The sequence below is a fragment of the Zingiber officinale genome, chromosome 6A (assembly GCF_018446385.1).
Source record: "Zingiber officinale cultivar Zhangliang chromosome 6A, Zo_v1.1, whole genome shotgun sequence".
Classification (NCBI taxonomy): Eukaryota; Viridiplantae; Streptophyta; class Magnoliopsida; order Zingiberales; family Zingiberaceae; genus Zingiber; species Zingiber officinale.
The window spans coordinates 110,903,902-110,919,304 of NC_055997.1; the positions used below are offsets into that span (position 1 = coordinate 110,903,902).

At 35.0% G+C, this 15,403-nt stretch overlaps 2 protein-coding genes and 1 non-coding gene across 3 annotated transcripts; 1 reads left to right on the plus strand and 2 right to left on the minus strand.

Moving 5' to 3' along the window:
* Positions 1-7,720: 7,720 nt before the first annotated feature.
* Positions 7,721-8,187, minus strand: LOC121994576 (cyclin-D6-1-like). The gene is made up of 2 exons (XM_042548564.1): positions 8,060-8,187; positions 7,721-7,898 (listed from the first exon to the last, which is right to left on the minus strand). Exons 1-2 carry the CDS (start codon positions 8,156-8,158, stop codon positions 7,722-7,724), a joined length of 276 nt encoding a protein of 91 aa, XP_042404498.1. The 5' UTR covers positions 8,159-8,187; the 3' UTR covers position 7,721.
* A 6-nt stretch (positions 8,188-8,193) lies between these two features.
* LOC121995145 (cyclin-D6-1-like) lies at positions 8,194-9,074 on the minus strand. Its single transcript, XM_042548965.1, has 4 exons — positions 8,916-9,074; positions 8,737-8,826; positions 8,548-8,643; positions 8,194-8,487 (listed from the first exon to the last, which is right to left on the minus strand). Exons 1-4 carry the CDS (start codon positions 9,072-9,074, stop codon positions 8,194-8,196), a joined length of 639 nt encoding a protein of 212 aa, XP_042404899.1.
* A 379-nt stretch (positions 9,075-9,453) lies between these two features.
* Positions 9,454-9,527, plus strand: TRNAV-CAC. The gene has a single exon. It is a non-coding gene; the product is annotated as a tRNA-Val (tRNA).
* The last annotated feature ends 5,876 nt before the right edge of the window (positions 9,528-15,403 follow it).

Consider the following 15,403-nt stretch of genomic DNA (forward strand, 5'->3'; position numbering starts at 1 on the left):
TTCCGATGAGCTTGAGTATCCCGTGCTCGCCCCGAACACACAACTCAAGTTCATCGATAATAACTCATTCCACTAGAGAGTTATTATCGCACTACCGCATCAATCCCAAATTACATTATGTGATCCTTCTTATCATGAGTGTGTTAGTCTCCCTGTGTTTAAGATTACGAATGTCCACTAATTAAGTAAGTTACTAATAACTCATTTAATTAATATCTAGCTCCAAGAGTAGTACCACTCAACTTCATTGTCATGTCGGACTAAGTCCACCTGCAGGGTTTAACATGGTAATCCTTATGAGCTCCTCTTGGGGGCATTCTCAACCTAGATAACTAGGACACAGATTCCTTCTCTAATCAACAACACACACTATAAGTAATATCATTTCCCAACTTATCGGGCATATTGATTTATCGAGCTAAACCTCACCCTTTGATAAGTCAAAGAAATAAATATTAAATATATGTGTTTGTTATTACATTAGGATTAAGAGCACACACTTCCATAATAACTAAGGTCTAGTTCCTTTTATTAAGTCAGTACAAAAAGAACTTACCTAAAATGGCCCTACTCAATACACTTAGAGTGTATCAGTGTAATTTATTAGTCAAGATAAACTAATACTTAATTACACTATGACTATTCTGATGGTTTGTTCCTTTCCATCTTAGTCATGAGCAACTGTTTATAATTTATAGAGAACCGACAACATGATCTTCTGAGTGTGACACCACACTCCATGTTATCTACTATATAAATTAATTGAATAATTACATTTAACAAATAAATGCAGATATTGACCAATGTGATTCTTTTATTTCAACAAATAAATGTTTACTAAAGCTAGGTTTTTAGTATACACTCTAACACTCACTACGACGAGACACTGCTTGTAACTGCGCATCATTTGTAACACGTGTTGCAGTTTCTGATGGTACTTCATCTTAGACTGTTGGTACTAAAGTAGACGTGTCCTCTCTCATTTCTTATAGAACAATTTTACTTTTGAGCTTGTGGTCCATTATATAGTCTTTTTCTAAAAACTGGGTATTGGTGCTAACAATGACCTTCTGATCTTTATGACTATAAAATAAACCACCTTTCGTTCCTCTAGGATACCCCACAAATACGCGAACTTCTGTACGAGATTACAACTTATCAGCATCTACTTTCAGCACATGTGCTGGACTACTCCAAATCTGAATATGTCTCAGACTAGGCTTTTGCTAATTCCATAATTCTATGGGAGTAGAGGGTACTGATTTAGAAAGTACCAAGTTCAGAATGTGCGCTGCCATTTCCAGAGCGTATCCCCAAAACGAATTTAGTAATTCTGAATAACTCATTATCGATCTAACCATCTCCATAAGAGTCTTATTCTTTCGTTCTGCCACACCATTCTGTTGGGGTGTACCAGGCGCGGATAATTGGGATTGAATCCCAGCTTCTGATAAGTAATTCCTAAACTCTCCTAAGAGGTATTCTCCACCACGATCAGACCGTAGTGTCTTGATACTTTTACCAAGACGTTTCTCCACATCAGTCTTGTACTCTTTGAACTTATCAAAGCACTCAGACTTGCGGCACAACAAGTAAATATATCTGTATCTCGAATAATCGTCTATAAAAGAGACAAAGTATTCAAAATCACCTCTTACCTGGATAGACATAGGACCACACAAATCAGAATGAACCAGTTCTAACACATCTTTGGCTCTATACCCCTTGGCCTTAAAAGGTCTCTTGGTCATTTTACCTTCCAAGCAAAATTCACAGGTTGGAAAGTTTTCCACCACTAATGAACCCAAGAGTCCATCAGCTATAAGCCTTTGAATCCTACTTAAGTTAATATGACCAAGCCTTAGATGCCAAAGATATGTTTGGTTCATCTCCGAAAGTTCTTTTCTCTTATTGAAATTAGAAAATGTGTTATTAGTTTCCATTTGTTGCTTTGTGGAAGAAATTGGATTTAAAGTATATAAATTTCCAATCAATGCACCAGAACAGATAATAACCATATTTCTCTTTATAACCACATTGTTATTAAAAGAAACAGAATATCCATCCAAATATAGTTTAGAAACTGAAATTAAATTCTTTCTGAAACTGGGTACATAAAGACAATTTCTTAAAATCAAACTTCTATTCCTATCAAAAGATAAGTAGACGTCTCCCACTGCAACAGTCGCCACCTTAGTAGCATTGTCCATGTAGACGGTTATCTCTCATTCAAATAGTCGTCGAGTTTCCTGGAACCCCTACAAAGAGTTACAGATATGATCAGTGGCTCCCGTATCTACACACCGGGTTTCCTGGAACCCCTACAAAGCCAAAATGTAACACCGCGCCATCTCATCTGCCTTTACCCATTTCCTATGATTCTTAATCTCCTCTTGGGTAGACTCACCATTAGGCGCATTAGGGCACTTCTCTGACAGTACAAACTTATAGCCCTCAGCAGTTAGGACAATGTTCAGATTTCTTTTCCAATCTATATAATTGGGACCAGTAAGTTTGTTCTCTTTCAGTATGATGACCAGTGGGTTGAAAGTCATCCTAAGAATCACAAAATAAACTTTGGTCAAGACTCTAAATTTAAAATAATATTGATTCCTCAAACAATATTATTTAAATTAACCAATATCTCAAATCACCGTGAATTTTGCATGCCATGATAGTGTGGACGTATACAAAATCAAACATTTGTAAGAGGAGGTTTTACCCATTAATTTTATTCTTGTCAACCTAACTTTATGACAAATAAAATTAATAGTTAGTTTTCCTTTGGTCACACAAATAATAGCAGTGACTCCGATGGGGAGGATACTATTAGATGTGCCTAAGTATATACCATTACTTAACACTTGTTCATTAAATAAGATTGTGCCCCTTCCGATGGGGAAGATCACACGCTCCTAATTAATTTCCTATAGTCATCCAAAATGGAAGTTTGATCTAGTGATCCACAAATAAACTAATCTAATATGGAGGAAGGCACCCAGAGCCAACGCGCAAGTTTGTTTGCATCACTTACAAACCAGTAATGGAGACCGTGGAATTTATTAAAAAAATCTCTCTCCCACTTAGTTATTTAAGGTGAGGAATTTTAACCTAGTAAGCACACATCACACACATAACAGTAAATAAAAGCAATAAATATGGAAATTATTTTCCAACTATTATGGCCTTTTGCATCACTGTCCTTCGCGTGCTGTCATCCCTAGGGTTCATGTTGTCGGGTCCATCAAGCTTCCTTTTTCTGCTGCGCTTCTGGTCCTCCAATAGTACCACGCCTTGCAAGGATACGATCCGCGACAAAAAATAGAATTTTACATATATTGATCCTATATTCCATAAAGGAATGTACATGTAATCTAGATCGAAACAAAAATATAAAATTCTAAAACTAATACAGCTCCTGCTGTATTTAATATATACAATCATGCACACACAAAAATGCCCTTGACATGTCCAAGGGTCCAATTACACACAATATCTGTAAGTCATAATAGTTGGAGCTTGCAACCACAGAGTTAGCACATCCTACTATTACCTTGCCTAAATTATGTATAACATGTGCATAATTAAACTGAAAACCAAACACAAAGAGGCAAACCCTAGCTCTGATACCAATTGATGGTTGGTCTTAGAAGATTGTACTGGTTCCATTGTACAAAAATTTTGTACAAGTGTCGAACCTTTCCTAAACAACCTATTGTGTTCTTTAGAAATTAAATTAGGAATCGCAAACGGAACTTAACATTATTGATTCCAAATTTAACTTATCTATTCTTAATGGTTTAGATTTGGATCGCAAACGATGCTTAACGTTATTGATCCAAATCCACCTATGTTATAAATTTAATTAAATATTAATTTCCAAAATTAGCTTCTAGGACTGCATGGCGAGGCACTAGTCCTTCTTGGGTATGAGATCATCCACCACCGCCTAGATAAAGCCTTTTAAGGAACTCTAATATTTAATTTCCTTATATAACTCTAGGTTTAACCAAAAGGAACAATCGAATCACAAATTCAAAAAATAAAAAAAAAACACAAACTCGAATCACAAATTTGAAACTCTAGAATCATATGCCTCTTGTGTTTGGAATTCATATAAAGAAAAACTAGCATGATGCGAAAAATAATTACTAGTTATACCTTTCTTTGTATGCAACGACCTCTTGATCTTCTGCCGTATTCCTCGTCTCCTCTTGGATGTTGTGTGGGCGACGAACCTCCAAGATGAACACCACCCAAAAGCTCATCCTCCTTCTCTAAGTTTTGACCACAGCCACCACCAAGGAACAAAAGAGAGCAAGGGGAAAGGAAAGGGAAGAGGGCTGGCCACAAGAGGGAGAACAAGCAAGAGAATAAGAATTAATACATCATGAGGCCTCTTCTCCCCTTCTTTTATAATACTTGCCTAAGACAAATAAGGAAAAAATTTTACAAAAAATTAAAATCTTCCTCTTGTTTTTCTTTCCCCCTTTTTAATTCCTTTTTTTCCTCTTAATTGATTGAATGGTCGGCCCCTTGCTTGGGCACCAAGCAAGGGTGGCTGACCCTTAAAAGAAGAAATAATAATCTTGTAAAAATTTTATAAGCAAAGAAGGAAAGCTCTTATAAAATTTTATAAGCTCTCTTTTGGATGTTTTTTTAAAAGGAAAATTTTAAAACAAGTTTTAAGATTTAAAACTTCTCATTTAAAATTTTCTTTTTTAACATGGTTACAAAAAAGGAAAGTTTAAATTTAAAACTCTCTTTTTTAAAAAACCATGTGGATGGTTAAAAAAGGAAAGTTTTAAAACTTTCTTTTAAATCATGTGGCCTAATTCAAATAAGGAAAGTTTTATAATTTTAAAATCTTTCTTTTAAAACTTATAGATATCTACAAAGAGAAGATTTTAAAAATTCAAAACACCCCTTACACTTTGAATTATGTGGTCGGCCCCCTTCAAATTACTTGTGGTCGACCCCCCTTGAGAAGGTAGTGGTCGGCCCTTGGCTTAGTCACCAAGCCTTGAGCTGGCTCCTCTCTTGGACACCAAGATGGGCTTTTCATGGGTGGATATGAGGCATTAATGAGGCTACGACAGGGACCTAGAGGAGAAATTGGTTTTGGCATCCTGACGAGCTCGAGTATCCCGTGTTCGCCTCGAACACACAACTCAAGTTCATCAATAATAACTCATTCCACTAGAGAGTTATTATTGCACTACTGCACCAATCCCAAATTATATTATGGGCTCCTTCTTATAATGAGTGTGTTAATCTCCCTGTATTTAAGATATCGGATGTCCACTAATTAATTGAGTTACTGACAACTCATTTTAATTAATGTCTTAGTCCAAGAGTAGTACTACTCAACCTTATCGTCATGTCGGACTAAGTCCACCTACAGGGTTTAATATGACAATCTTTATGAGCTCCTCTTGGGGACATTATCAACCTAGATTACTAGGACACAGTTTCTTTCTATAATCAACAACATACACTATAAATAATATCATTTCCCAACTTATCGGACCTTTGATTTATCAAACTAAATCTCACCCTTTGATAAGTCAAAGAAATAAATATTAAATATATATGCTTATCATTATATTAGGATTACACACTTCCATAATAACCGAGGTCTTGCTCTTTTATTTAGTCAGTATAAAAAGAAACTGCCTTAATGATCCTACTCAATACACTCTAAGTGTACTAGTGTAATTATATAGTCAAGATAAAGTAATACCTAATTACACTACGACTGTTCTGATGGTTTGTTCCTTTCCATCTCAGTCGTGAGCTACTATTTATAATTTATAAGGAACTGATAGCATGATCTTGATTCAACTCTATTGGAATAAAATTTCATCAATTCCTCAATTCTTGATCTGATTATGGGTTTGTTATTCGAGAAGTGAGTAAGAAAGAGGTTACCCGATGCTTGATTTGAATTCACAGGAACCGAAGCACCTCGGTCTGCAATACCAAGTAATAAAGATACGTCTCTTCGTGTAAATGCAACAGGTACACCAAAAATTCATAAATTAATAGTTATATCGTATGATATTTTTTTTGCATACAAAAATGAAAAACATAAAACATTAAATTTCTAAAACTATTTGATGCTTAAATTAAAAACTGGGAGTTGTACCTGAGAATCTAAAGGTTTGATATGTTAAATCCTAATTTTAAAATATATTAACCAATATACCATAGATATGATAGATTTCTTATATGTCCAAGAAAACATAAAAGAGGGACTATTGATCATTGCTATATGTTGATCATGTAAAATAACAGATCCATGGTGTCTTCCTTTAATTGTAGATGATAAAAAAAATTATTAAAGTGACCTAACATACTGTTTCAATGTAGTTTCTGGTTAAAATCAACTACAACCTACAATTTTTATAAATTTGATTTATTAACAGCAAAATTAAAACTAATGGAATGTTTTTCAAATCTAGATGCACATTGTTCTGGAGGACCTGATATGATCTCATATCAGACCCAACGTGTACGATATAATCCGTTGGGCTTGATATGGGATCATATCAAGCCCATGTTAGGTTTGATATTTTAACATAGCATGCCCAACGTGATGATCCTATATCCTATGATTTCTAGATATATCTTATGGGTTTTTAAGGTGAACAAGTTGATGATACTTATCTTTGTTACCGCAACTTCTTGCTTCATTTTGAAAAGAGAGTATTTATGACAAACAAATTCCTAAACACTTGAATGGAGAGACCTCTTTTTAGATTAAGTTGGAGACCCTTAACGTTTGTCGCCTTAGATGTGTGGATTTCGTTGGAAAGCCTTGGTGTTGCCTTAGAGGGACACACTGTGTGGATTCCGTCAAAAACCCTGGACGTCGAGACACATAAAGCCTAGGTTTCTGTGGGGGACGATGATCATGAATTTTCACAAGATAAGAAAGAGGGGAATGAGTCTAATCATTTTATTAATTTAAAATTTAAAATAAAACAAATGTGCACGGATGCATTGGAAAATGACATCTGGAGAAAAGAGATTTAGGAAATTGACGGAAGGAGTAGGAAGAGAATAATATTTTTTTTTTTACTCTTTTTGATGGTTTTAAAATTATGATGCTTGTTTTAATAAATAAAAAAAACGTTATGGTTTCTTTTGGTAAAAAGTCATTTATACAATTGTTTTGTTTAATTTCAACCAACTCAAATTCTATATAGTCAATTGAATTTATCTATTAGTTATTATTTCCAATCGAATCAAATTCATTTAAGTTGATTCAACACTTATCATTCAACTTAAATTAATAAGATCATCTAGAAATTGGAACCCCAAGAAAATGTTCAAATGAACATGAAAAGTGTGAAGAAATTCCTGACAGTAGGTTGATAGTTTAGTAGATTGGGACATGGTACAAGTATCAGTATGTTTTTTCTATAAAAAAAAAAGTGTATTCATTCAAAAATTAATTTGTAAATAAATTTTAAACAATATTTTGTTAAGTTTGATCAGTAGTTGATATGGGTTTCGCCCTTAGTTAATGTAGCATTAATGCAATACAAAAGAATCACATATTGCCCAAGTTTACCCATCTCCATAAATTTGCTTTAAATTTGTCAATGTTTTCTCGAATGGTCATTCTAATTTATTTAATCTCAAAATCTTCGAGATTAGAGAAAAATGGTAACGCCGTTTCTATCTCTCTTTTCTTTCCTGATCAAACCGAGCGTCTACGAATCATTACCATCAGATGAGCATCCGACGGTCTCTTTGTTTTCTCCACGAAATTCTTGTACAACGACCGGTGTATACGATCTCTGAACACCCATGGCTGATGATGGGGAAGCCAGATCACTGCCTTCCAGCTTAACACATTTCATCATCTCAAAGCACGCTCTCATTTTCTCCTTCAAAAAAAAAAAGAAAAAAATATCGATAAATCAGTTTGTGAAATCGATTTGAGATACTTGTCTCCAACACATATTATGACGTTGTGTTGTGAAATAATAACTATCAAGGGTTCTTTTTGATTAAATGCTTTTCCAAAAATGTTCAAAACGAAACTTACTCGATTTAGAAATTTGCAAGAACGCAGGGCGGACTCGAAGACGGCGAATGTTGCTGGCGAAACCTCAACGGTGGCCGAGAGCAGCGCTGCAGCGGCCATCACCGACGCCTTGAACCCAACCGGCTCCATCTCTGTTACAAAAGAAAAGCAAAACCACCATAGATGGCACACATTGTAGAACAAGATTGATGTTCCCAAACCTCGGTGGCGATCGATCGATCCATACCGTATTGCGCTCTGATGAGCTTCCTGGAGGCACGATCCCTTATATCTCGGAGGAACTCAATAGGATACGACTGAATGAAGCGGATAAAGTAACCGAGGAACGCGAAGGCAGTGATGGATCGCAATCGCCAATCAAGAGCCTCCACTAACACGAACTCCATCCGATCGACGTTCGCCGGATCGAAATCGATCGGCCGCATTTCCTGATTCATCCGCAGTGGATCAGATTTAACGGAGGCAAGTTAAACCCTAAAGAAGCCTACCTGGAATTTGGCGACGGAGAAGCGGAAGTCGAGCATCTTGGCGGCGATGGAGAGGCAGGTCGCGGAGAGGAAGGCCGGCGACCATGGAAGAAACGACTGAAACAGAGAAGGAAAAAAAAGGGTCGAAAGATCGGATTTGGAAACAAAATTGATCCCCACTTAGGGAAATCGAAAAGGGGATCGATTTACCAAGATTTCGTGCTTCGAAATGAACCGATCGAGGTAGTTGACGGCGAGGTACGCCACGTAGTGATCGACGCCGCCCGGAGTCTCCGTCAACTGCGACCGAAGAAATATAAAACCTCAAATCTCTCGAGGGAGATGGAGAAGAGAAAGGAGGTCTCGATTCGGGAGATTATATATATGACCTGGCGTATCAGGGAGACGGTGTCACGGCGGAGGGTGAGGGCATGGGGGACGGAGACGGCTGCGACATGGAGATCCTCGGCGGAGAAGAGGGAGGCGATGATGATTTGCTCGCTGCATTCGCCGGAAAATTGGAAGGGGTTGTCGAGGTGGAACTCCATCAGCGACGACAGAGAAAGTTATCAAGAAGGCGCGACGCTGGGATCTTTATATAGAAAGTACTAAACTAGAGTTTATATAATACCAGAACAAGTTGAACCCACCGCTGCCTATTTTCTGCACTTTTCTCATCAAGCATTTGCAAATCAGATATAAAACGCACTTTTCCTATGATTCAAGCAACTTATAGGAATCAAACCGAAAGTGTAGTTACTAGTTGAGGTCAATAGCCAACTCACAAGTCAAATTTGCTCAGTACTGCAGTGAATCACGATCTGAACCGATGAGGTGAATTCAGGTCAATCTCAGGTAAATTTAATTATTAATATATTTAAAATCCTATATATCTTTATATTTCTTTAGATCCTCAGTCTAATCGTTGTCTGGGTGGTGTAGTTGGTTATCACGTTAGTCTCACACACTAAAGGTCCCCAGTTCGAACCTGGGCTCAGACATTTGTCAATTTTAGAATTCCTACGTCTTTTTACTCTGCACGGTATCTTAATATAACGATTGTGAACTTACCACTATATTGTTATCAACCATTATTATTTATTTTTTTTTAAAAGAATACTTTTTTTTCAAAAAGATAATAAGAGGTTTCTTTTTCACTTTTACCTAGTATAAATCAAATTACTATAATGTAATACAGATTTCCCGTTCTTACCTGATTAATTCCAGTGGCCCTATCAAAATTTTTTAACTCCCCAGATGATGAATCGAGAAGTGTCAATGGATCCTAGCTAGATAGTGAGTACCATAAATAATTCGAACGGTAATGTATCATGTTTGAAATTCAAACCGCATCTCCAATGTAAAATTTATAAAAGTTTTGTAGAATTAAAAAAGTTGATAAAAAAAGTTTAAACCAGTATCAAGGTGATGTTTAAAGTTTATAGTTTATCAAGGTGATGTAAAATCTCAAATTAGCTCTTTTGTCTTGAAATTAATATAACGTGCATGACTACATCTTATAAATTTGATCCAAAAAAATTCATTTATAATTCTAATCATAACCATTAGAAATGTTTCAATAAAATTTTATAATATTAATGTGGCATATGTTCGTGCAATTATCTTTATATCAAAGTTGATCAGTTTGTTTTAAGATTAAATTTTGATATTTGACAATATACGGAGATTACATGTATAATTATCTATTAGGGAGAATGTTGGTGCAAGTCTCCTCTGGTTAAAGGTTGACCAGTTTAAAATGAGAGAGTAGTCAAGTAGATCAACGTTGACTAGATACTTAACTAAGAGTAAAGCTAGGCAGACACTTGGTGTGAAAAGTCTTGATGAGAGAAGCCGGATAGTGAAGAAAGTCTTGGTAAATAAAACTAGGCAGATGTAAAGTACTGGTGAGTGAAGCTAGATAGTCCTGGTTTTGATGTATAATAGATAAGTTAAAGTTAGATGTGTTGTTTATTTAACCTTTTACCAAGTTTGCAGAAATTGATGGGTCTAGAAGACCGAAACATCAGGCTAAAATTTAGCTAGGTTAATAGCTGACAGGAAGTCCAGATTAGTTGAGATATGGCAGAAGGAAGTCCAGTTGAGTTAACAACTAGCTGAAGTCCAGATTGATTGAGATTTGGTAGGAAGTGTTGGTGGGTCAAGGGACCTGACATCAAGAAAGTCTACAAATGGTAAGTGAGGTAAGTCACTAGAGGAGAGAGATCTAGTGAGAACAAGTCCTAGTAAGACTATAGCATAGTCCAGCTTAGAGCCATTTGGGATGTCTAAGCTGAGACCATGACTAGATCTTGGTCTTGGAAAGAAAGAATCTAAGTCATAAATTGATCATATTCTTAATGTGCTAACTTTGTTTTGTAGGACCGTTTTTGTTTGCTTGGACTAACTCTTTGTTGCAGGAAAGAAGGTCCAGGTGCCCGAAAGGAATTCGGGTGCCCGAGTAAGTTGTGACAAGGAGCGCCTTGGGCGGGTGTTTGACCAGGCACTCGGACATTCTGGGCGCCCGGATAAGGAAAATTTTATCTTCGCACGCACTGAGTTAGAGTGTAATAACTGGTCGATCCACGTCAACGGGCCAGGCACCCGGAGGTGGATAAACTTTCAGGAAGAAGTTTCGACAAGGGTTTACCATCTCAGCACAGTCTAGGCACCCGGAAGGAGATCCAGGCACCCGGATGAGACTATAAAAGGAGGCTTTGACCAATAGCTTCAATACAACATTTGCTACAACTTTCATTCTTGCGCACTGCTCCGAGAAGGCTCCGATGATCCTAAAAAGTTACTCCGACAATCGACGATTAAGGAACTCTGTTCATGCTTTCTTTTTGTTAGTAACATTTTATTTTACAGTTCGTGTACTCAAATTTTATAACTCAAATATTCAAATTGATAGTGATTGCTCAACAAAATACTCAATGAGTTTGGACCTTGGAGTAGGAATCATCAAAGACTCCCAACCAAGTAAAACTACTTGTGTTAGCGTTTGTATTTTCGTGATTCTTTTCCACTGCATATTCTTGTGACTTTCAAACAAGCGACAAACGCAATTCATCCCCTTCTAGTGTCTTAACGATCTAACCGGAAAATTTCCGTGGGCAAGATTATTTGGAAAATTTTGAAGCACGTGGTTCCTCTAATAATGTCCAAGTGACTAACCGCAACTTAGATACTTATCCAAATAATACTTGCTTGTTGGACCCAAAATTAAATTTGAATCTAACACAAGTTAAACTAAACCCTGAAATTCAACTTAACTCATCTTATAAAATTGTAGGATTCTTTTGATCAAAAATATACATCGGATGAGATGAATAAGGATAAATAAAATTTAAAAATTAAATTAAATTAAATAAATAAAATTAAATAAAGATAAATTAAATTAAAATTTAAAAATTAAATTAAATTTTAAAAATTAAAATAAATTTTAAAAAATAAATAAATTAAAATAAATTATATTAAATGAAAATAAATTAAATCAAATTAAACTAAATTAAATCAACATAAATACAAATTAAATTAAATTAAAAATTAAATTAAGATAAATAAAATTATTTGAAAATGCCTTGTAAAATTTTACTCCTTCCTATAATAAACCTGCAAGTGTTTATACCTACTTTGAAAAATTTTACCGATGTCTTTAAATATTTCATATTTTGGTATACTTATATGTATTTTTTTTTATGTATACCAAAGGGAAAGATAGTGGGTTAGGTTAAAAAAATTAACTCACTTAAATTTAAACTTAATTTGCACTACATGTTTAATGCTTATTTGCATTTATTTTTTCTAAATTTAACCAGGTTGTCATTATATCAAAAATGGGAAGATTGTTGGTGTAGATTGTACTAATAATAAGGTTTTCATGTATGACAAATAGGCTAAGTTAGATGTGTTATTTATTAACCTTTTTACTACATGTGCAAAGCTTGATGGATCTAGAGGACTGAAGCAGACTGAAGTCCAGCTAGGTTGATAGCTGGCAGGAAGTGCAGATTAGTTGAGATTTGACAGAAGAAAGTCCAGTTGGGTTTGAAACTAACTGAAGTCCAAATTGATTGAGATTTGACAGAAAGTTCTGGTGGGTCAAGGGACCTGCCATCAAGAAAGTCTGCAAATGGTAAATAAGGTAAGTCACTGAAGGAGAAAGATCCAATAAGGACGAGTCTCAATAGAACTATAGGCACGATCCAACTTAGTGTCATTTAGAAAGTCTAAGCTAAGACTACGTGAAACGACCCTAACTCTTATTTTAATTAAATAATACTATTTTTTTATAAGGAGATTGTTAATTATTACATATGATTTATTCCTAAACATATTCTTCAAACTGATATAATAGGCTAACTTAATTGAGATGTACCGATTAAACTTTAAGTTAATCTCTGAGTGCATTTGCATATGCAGACATGTGATGCAATCAAGCATCACTTACATCCAAGTACAACATATTAACCACTTTTTAAAAGTGAATAATCTAACTAAATGAATATGCACCACAACGTGAAAGGAAAAAAAAATCTAGAAGTTAAGATATATAAATATACTAAAGTATGATTTGGTCAAGCAAAATGCTAATGGCACATAATTATAGTGTGGTCATATCGGTACGAGTAAAATTTTTGAAAACTAGTCTAATATCATAAAAACTCAGGAATAATATTTAAGTATATTTTTATTTTTTTTTCAAAAACCCTCATAAATCATAAAATAAAATATTGTCCTATCATAATACGGTAAGCAACGAGGTCCTCGGATACTGCAGTAGGCCAGTCGAATCAATCATTAGAGCCTCCAATCTCATCACTATTATCGTTTGCAATTATTCAAACGGAATGAGCCCAATGGATCAATACGTCCTAACTAGTAATCACCATTAATCTGTATATAAGCATGTGCATCATTAAAATACTCTTACTAAAATACATTTAGCTTAAAATTATGAACACGTAAATCATAAAAATTCATATCATCATTTATCATCTCCATACATTATAGAATCAACACTATATCACCGTATTGCTTTTATCATCATCTTATATCGTATAATTCTTTTAAGGTAAGGTTCGTTCGTTAAAAATGATTATGGTCGATTGATCAATTTCAGTTGTAAAATTATGATACCTAACGACAGGGCGTCAACATCTTTCGTCATTGGATAATGATCTCATATGAAAATATGATGTTGAACTTTCTCTGAGGTCTTTTTCTATAAACAAACTCCCTTTAAAACTTTTTCCTTTATAGTATTTTCATTAAATCATAATCATTACCATTATCATTTTATTCCAGTCAGCCCACATTCTTGAACATAATTGTCCTCTTGATAAAAAAAAATAATAATATCGTGCTTTTTTGTTTTAACTATGCATGCTACTTAGCCTTAAAATATATCATTCAAATTTCATAAAATTCCATAATCAATTTAAATAATCCTCTTATCATAAACAATGCAAGAACCTGGTAGACTTTGGTCAAATCATGTAAAAATCATAAAAACATGAGTAAAGGCCAAGCTATTGGTTTACCATGCCTACCATTATGATCATGCATAATATAATTTGAAGGGTGCAAATAATACCATGCCCTTTCTTTTAAACTATGCATGCAACATAGTCTTAAAATATATCATCAAAGGAAAATTCATTAAATTCCACAATCGCTTAAAATTAATCCTTTTTAGCATACCCGCTGTAAGAACCTGGAAGAGTTTGGTTAGATCATGTAAAAAAGATCCGAAAAAATCGTGGGTAAATACCTGAGCTATTGGTTTTCCATGCATAATATTATAAACATGCATAATGTAACTTGAATGGTGTAGATCAATGAGAAACAAAGAAGAATTTAAAAAGTGCCTTGCATTTAAAACACTTGAATCTTAATTCTTGGCACAAGGAGATAAGGAGCATGAGCGGGAAGCCTTTGGTCGGAACTCCTCTTTCAAGAACCTCACATTTTTATTTTTGTTTTTTTTATTATGTTTTGGCGAGGATGACCACGGCGGTTGCCATTTCCCCTGAGCACAGATCTCCTGGATCACTTTTTTGTGGTCCAGGGGATGTGTCATTCGTATTTATGGCCGGATTATGATCGTGATCTGACCGCAAATGGTTGCGATCTCTTCCTGGGTTCATCGTCCCCACCAGATTATAGTTTTTGTTCGGAGCAGGCGGCCAAAGTCCACCCGAAGGCCTCCGGTGGTGGATAAGTGGCCAGGTTATTGGGCGTCGAGCGAGGGTATCCTCCGGGCGATCTCCGACCGTCCACTCCGAACAAAAATTATAACCTGGTGGGAGCGGTGAATCCAAGAAGGGATCGTAACTATTTATGGTCGAATCATGATCCGACCATAAATACAAATAATACATCATCTGGATCACAAAAAATGGTCCAAAAAATCCTGCCTCATTTCCTCTTACCTTTTTTTTTTCTTTATCTTTGCCCTAGGTCCTCGGTCTCACATAATTTAAATATCAAGTAGATAAGGCTCAGCCATCCTATATATTTTAAATTCCGTAACTTTTTAGTATTTATTATTATTATTTTTTTCTTTTTAATTCGTTAACTTCTTTTTTATTTTTGTACTTATTTAGTTATCATTTATTTAAATTAAAATAAATAAATCATCTAATTAAATTAATCTAACGATTTATCTATTTACATGAAAGTAGTTCACATTAGGAGATATTGAGCATTATAGTATAACTAAATCTTGATCTTAGTAAGATATAATTTAAGTCATGATCATATTCTTAATGTACTAAATTTATTTGACAAGACAATTTTTGTTTACTTGAACTAACTCTTTGTTGTAGGAAAGAAGGTTCGAGCACCTGGAAGGGATTCGAGTGCTCGAAGT